The 6,000-nt window shown below is 66.4% G+C and overlaps 1 protein-coding gene across 5 annotated transcripts in view; it reads right to left on the bottom strand.

The window, feature by feature from the left end:
• Positions 1–4,228: 4,228 nt before the first annotated feature.
• The window catches only part of TXNRD2 (thioredoxin reductase 2), a 57,148-nt gene continuing 55,376 nt past the window's right edge, over positions 4,229–6,000 (bottom strand). For 2 of the 5 annotated variants that reach the window (XM_039462442.2, XM_039462443.2), the window contains exon 17: positions 4,229–5,875. In XM_039462442.2, coding sequence (XP_039318376.1) covers positions 5,752–5,875 — 124 coding nt within the window. In that variant the 3' untranslated portion in view covers positions 4,229–5,751. The remainder of the gene's footprint in view (positions 5,876–6,000) is intronic. The other 3 variants (XR_005577410.2, XR_005577411.2, XR_005577409.2) reach the window with 3 other exon arrangements.

The raw sequence follows: 6,000 nt of genomic DNA, 5'->3' as shown, positions 1-6,000 counted from the left end.
CTGGGCTGTAGAGAGGGACAGCACCCCACCATACGCCCATTCTAGTCTCCACCCGATGTGAGTTGGGCCAAGGCCCCCACAGCCTGTGCATCTGGGGCCAGAAGAGGGCATCCTCCTGTACCACCCAGGAGCAAGACCTGGCCCAGGCCCATCTGGATGGAGAAGCAGTTCAGAGGGAGATGCTTCCTGATAGGGCTGGGGTTGGGCCCATGGAGGAACATGTTCTGCCTCCGTGGACCCTGTGCCCAGGCCTTGAGACCTGCAGGAGCTGCACCACCTGCCCTGGCCACCGGTGCTCAACCACTGGCTTCGGGTGCAGACCCCTGCTGCTTCCTGTTCCAGAGGGTGGGGATCCCCATGTCTGGCAATGACTGACCCACACCGACCCTTGTGGACCCTGACCAGGCCCAAGGGCAGGAAGTGGCAATAAGTGAGGGCGGGCAGGTGGGCGGAGGCCAGCAGGTCTCATCAGGCTGGGTGGAGGAGCTCTTGCCCAGGGCAGGGGCACCCAGGGACCCTGGGGAGGGGAAGTGGCTCCCAGAGGGACACGGGGTCGGGGAGCAGCCTGGGCCCAGGACCGGGAGGTTTGGGCAGCTGAGCTCTGGGAGGCGAAAGTGGTCCCCACCCACTGCCCAATGCAGACACCCACACACCTCTCGAAATGCTGCCCAATGGAGCCAGGTGCCAACCTGCTCTCTTGGGGAGAGACGTGAGCATGGGGCAGTGATGCCACTAGATGGAACCTGAACCCGAGGTGGCCCACGCACCTGGAGCCTCATCAGTGTGGCCTCGCGGTCCTGCCCTGATGAGCGCACTGCCCAGCCACCTCAGGGCATCCCTCAGGCAAGGTCCTGATCACCTCCAGTTCTTGCCCAGTGGGTGAGGGGTAGGTGGGGGCCTCAGGCCTGCCCTGGGGCCTGCTCCAACCTGGGGAGGGGGCCAGGGCCCAGGCACTGGCAGCACCTGGAGCTGCTGCACTGGGCCTGGAGTAGCCGTGGGTCAGGTGAGGCGAGCAGCTGTCAGCTGAGCGAGCTCATGTGCCAAGACCCCGTGGGAGGAGGCCAAACCTGAGGCCAGGAGACAGGCCCCGCCCGACGCCGCTGCTCTCACAGGGGCAGCTCCGCCTGAGGGCCCAGCTGGCACTAAGGTCACCTCACGGCCAGGAGAGCAGGGCCGAGGCACCCGATGGCTGCCAAGTGAGGCTGGGGCCCAGCAAGGCTGCAGCACACTCAGAGAGGGCGACTGCAGTCTGAGCATCTCGGTCAACTCCTCCCCTTGAGCTGATGACCCCTGCTACACCCCCTGCCTACTCCTCAGAGCCCTGCCAGGCCCTGCCCTCCCCTGCTGCCCTGCTCTGGCCCTCGAAGTCCTCCATAACTGTGTCCCCACCCCTGCATGTGGACCACCCAGGGGGCCTGCGGAATTGCCCAACGTCACTCAGGGTGCCGGGAGCAGGAGAGGGTGACTGCCCCATGTCAGAGTGGAGGGTGCGGCAGAGAGGGGCCACTCGGCCCGGCTGGGCAGCACCCCTGCCCACTCCTGCCCCCACCCCCGCCCACATCTTTGTGAAATCCAGTGCCACAGCAGAAGCGTGCAGGACGTCGCCGGGGGTAATTGCAGGTTACACAGAACAATCTGAGGAATTAAAATCATATTTTCATTGCACCATAAAAACATGTGAAGGCAGCAGGAAGATGGCCCCGGGGCCAGGTGGCGAGCACCCTGCTCTGGCTCCATCCCACACTCCCGGGCCGTCCGCAGGGAAACACAAGATCAAAGCCACCGCTGGCCCAGCACATGGGTCCCGAGCTGGGCAAGGGAGACTGGGAGAGCGGCCACTTCACCCACACTGCCCTGCCAGGCCCTGGTTCCTGCCCTGGCTGTGCAGCAGCCTGGGTGGGGCTCTAGGCCGGTGTCCCACCAGAGTAGTGGGGTGTGGGAATGGCCAGTGCCTGTGAAGTCCCCTGGGCCTGATCCGCAGCCAGGTGCCTGCCAGTTCAGCACTGGTCCTGAGAGGGCCCAGGGCAGCGGTGCTGGGCTCCGTGGCAGCTCTTTGCCTGAAGCACCCATTGCTTGTGAACTGAGCGGGACCACTGCCCAAGGACCCCCGCTGCCTGGGATGTGTGTGGTGGGTGTTTCTGCCCCTCCTAAGGGATGCGCAGGCCGGCTGAGTGGGCCACACAGCGAGGGAGAGCGAGGTCACAGACAGCAGGTGTGCGGTGCATGGTGCGTTCTGGGAAGGCGCACGCAGGGAAAACCACCTGGAGGGGCCCGTGAGGACACGGACGTGTGGGTGGCTCAGGCCACCAGCAACAGGCACTCCGGGTGGGCTGGGCGGGCAGGGAGGCGAGAGGCACTCCTGTCGGGAGTGTGGCCCAGCGTGTACAGTGGGCTCCACACAGCTGCATCCTCTCCATCACTACAAAAGCATCAAGGCCACTGCAGGTTTTCTGTGCTCGCCTGCAGGGGCTGATCCCAGGACTGAGGAATCCACAGGCCCACTGTCCCCTGCCTAGCTGCTGCCCAGAGCCACCCCCAGAGCCCAGGCAGCAGGTGTCAGCCGACCTCCCGGCCTGGCGGTGCCTCCAAGGCAAAAAACTCGCAGGCCTAGAGGCGAGCCCCACCCACAGGATCCAGCCCGGGCACGCCACCAGCCATGCGTTAAATGGGACACGGCTGATCTGGGGCTGCACTTGTGGGAGGGCCGGGCCCAGCACTTGGCATCTTAAGTGGGTGTCTGAGAGCTCACGCGCACGCTTCACACCGTGAGCTGGGCTCCCGCAGGCCCATTAAGACGCAAAGGCATTCCTCTGTGCGCTGACAAGCAGGGTCCCATCCAGGGCTCCGGGCCGGCAGACTAAGTGATGTTTTCTTAAGGAAGACACGCGATTAGCCACCGCTAAAGCCCCAGCACAATGCAGGCCCGGGCCGTGGCTGTCAGCGCTCTCTCGGCAGTGACTGACAGGCGCTCCCGAACCCATCAAGCCTCAATGCGCAGGATTAGCCTGACACAGCCAGCAAGCTGACTTGGAGGGCCACGGTGGGAACCCGGTGAAGTGACTGACATCCGGGGACAGGCAGCCTCAACAGCCCTGCCACCTCTTGTTGTGGGGCCGCCGCCTGCGGGCTGTTCCACAACAAAGCCCGTGTGCCCCCCCTCCTGAAAGCCCGCCTGGTGCTGGGCTGCCCTTCTTGCTTCAAGGTGCAGAGACCCAGGCAGAGGGTCCCGGGAAAACCCCTCAGTGGGCCAGGCAGCTGTGGGGCAGGTGGGGCAGGTGGGGCAGCTGGGGCAGGTGGGGCAGCTGTGGGGCAGGTGGGGCAGGTGGGGCAGGTGGGGCAGCTGTGGGGCAGGTGGGGTAGGTGGGGCAGCTGTGGGGCAGGTGGGGCAGGTGTGGGGCAGCTGGGGCAGGTGGGGCAGCTGTGGGGCAGCTGGGGCAGGTGGGGCAGCTGGGGGGTAGGTGGGGCAGGTGGGGCAGGTGTGGGGCAGGTGGGGCAGGTGTGGAGGTGGGGAGGTGGGGCAGCTGGGGCAGGTGGGGCAGCTGGGGGGCAGGTGGGGCAGCTGGGGCAGGTGTGGGGCAGGTGGAGCAGGTGGGGCAGCTGGGGGGCAGCTGGGGCAGGTGGGGCAGCTGTGGGGCAGGTGTGGGGCAGGTGGGGCAGTTGTGGGGCAGCTGGGGCAGGTGGGGCAGCTGTGGGGCAGCTGGGGCAGCTGTGGGGCAGGTGAGGCAGCTGGGGCAGCTATGGGGCAGGTGGGGCAGCTGGGGCAGCTGGGGCAGGTGTGGGGCAGGTGGGGCAGCTGTGGGGCAGGTGGGGCAGTTGTGGGGCAGGTGGAGCAGGCGGGGCAGCTGGGGCAGTTGTGGGGCAGCTGTGGGGCAGGTGGGGCAGCTGTGGGGCAGATGGGGCAGCTGGGGCAGGTGGGGCAGCTGTGGGGCAGGTGGGGCAGCTGTGGGGCAGGTGGGGCAGGTAGGGCAGCTGGGGCAGCTGTGGGGCAGGTGGGGCAGGTGGGGCAGCTCTGCCTCCTGCCCCAGTGGGGCCCCCAGCACTGCAAGGCTGCCCCCTTCTGCCCAGGGCTGCTTGGAATGGTGCTTAGGGCTTCGAGGGGCCCCAGCGGAACCTGGGCTGCCCTTAGTGGAAGCGACTCATGGTTGAAGAGAGGCCTGGTGGCCTGGCCAGACCCCACCTGCCCGGGCCATCCTGGGAGCCCATCAGGGACACAACAGGCAAAGCACACTTCAGAAAAGGCACCCTCTTTATTTGCATTACAGAAATGCCAGCGGGCTCGGACGTGGGTGCCCACAGGATGGGTTTCCACCCAGATCGTCATCATCTGGCACCAGGAGCCTGGGGGGGGGTGCCAGGCAGGAGAGGCAGAGAGGTGCAGGTATGAGGTGGACAGCCCAGAGCCATCCCTGCGGGGCACACGGCCCACCTGTCCAGCGCTGGTGCTCCACGCCGACCACCTCACAGGCGCTGCAGGAGAGGGGCGAGGCCCCCTAAGCCTGGCCTGCAGCCATCCTGGCGACAACAGGAGGGTCAGCACAGGGCAGCCACCCACCCCTCGCGTCAGCCTGGCCGAGTCTCCCGCTGCCACACCCAGGGACCTCCAAGGGAGGGATGGGAGAGGAACACCCTGCAGTGGCCCCGCCCCAGGCCGATGCGTCACAGGGACTGATGCAGTCCTACAAAAATATTTTTAAATGATAAAAATTTATAGCAGGCTCCTAACAAAACAGCTCTGGGAGGTGCAACGTTCTGATAAGACTTTTTCCTCAGGACGCCCTTTGTTTACCCCTATCAAGGGCGGCCCTACTCTGTGGGGGAGCGGCAGTGAAGCAGTGGTCCCCAAGTGGCCCCCAGAGAGGTCTCCCCAGAGCCCCTCAGAGCCACATGGACCCCGGAGCCTGCCCACAGGCATCCTGGGGGAGCCCACTGCGCTACCTGGTCTCTACCTCAGCCCCAGGGAAGAGAGGGTGCCAAACACCCCCAACCCTGGCAGAGGCTGACCGCCATGGGGGTGCCCCAGGTAGGCTGGACGGCACAGGCTGAGGGCCCACCCCGCCCTGGCCCCTGCCCTGCAGCCCGGGCTGGAGGAGGCACTGTCGGACCAAGAGACAAGGGCTCCGGCACGGGCGTCCCCAGGGTGGACACCGGGAGCCCCCGCTCCGGCACGGGCGTCCCCAGGGTGGACACCGGGAGCCCCCGCTCCGGCACGGACGTCCCCAGGACGGACACCGGGAGCCCTCGCCAGTTTCTTCCTCCTTGGAAGAGATCACGATGAACAACATGCCCCCGGCCAGCCTGGCTCTGCAGCGCTGGAACAGAACCAGATGTGTGGGGTGGGCCGGGCAGGGCTGCCGTCACCCGGCAGCATTTCCACCTTCTGGGCAACAGGGAAACGAGCTGGCACCGAGCTCTGCAGGAGCCAGGCCAGGGTGGGGGAGGCCGGCTTCCCGATGGCAGCCCCCTGTGGAGCAGCAACTTGAGATGCCTGACCTTAGCCCGCCTGGGACACCTTCCCCACCAGCATCCACCTGGGATGGGCCGCTAAGGATGAGCCCCGTTTCTCAACACCTCCTGCATGTGGGAAGCGGCTGCAGCCCGGCCGGGGTCTGGTGACCCCCGGGGAGGTCTGGCCCCTGCCACATGCCCTGTCCTCACACACAGAACCAGCCCCACCTGCTTACCTGGGTCTGGCCTCCGAGGAGCTGGTGGTGGCGCACCGTGTGCCCTGGCCTGCAGGGATGGCGCTTACCCTCAGCAGCCTGTCACCGTGGGGTCCAGGCCTGAGCGCTTGGAGATGCGCAGCTTGACCACCTCCTCGGAGCACGTGGGATGGATGCCCACGGTCTGCATCACCTGTACATAGGAGACCCCACACCTGCACACAGGGGATGGGGGAGGCAGGCGGGCGTCAGCACGGGGCAGGGGTCCACAGCATCCTGTCCCTGGGAGAGGAGGGCCTCAGAATCCGCTGGTCTCCTCACTGTTCCCTGACCCCCAGCC

The sequence above is a fragment of the Saimiri boliviensis genome, chromosome 21 (assembly GCF_048565385.1).
Source record: "Saimiri boliviensis isolate mSaiBol1 chromosome 21, mSaiBol1.pri, whole genome shotgun sequence".
NCBI classification, from domain to species: Eukaryota; Metazoa; Chordata; class Mammalia; order Primates; family Cebidae; genus Saimiri; species Saimiri boliviensis.
Note: the sequence above shows the minus strand (reverse complement) of the source record. Positions and strands in the feature narration are given on the sequence as shown.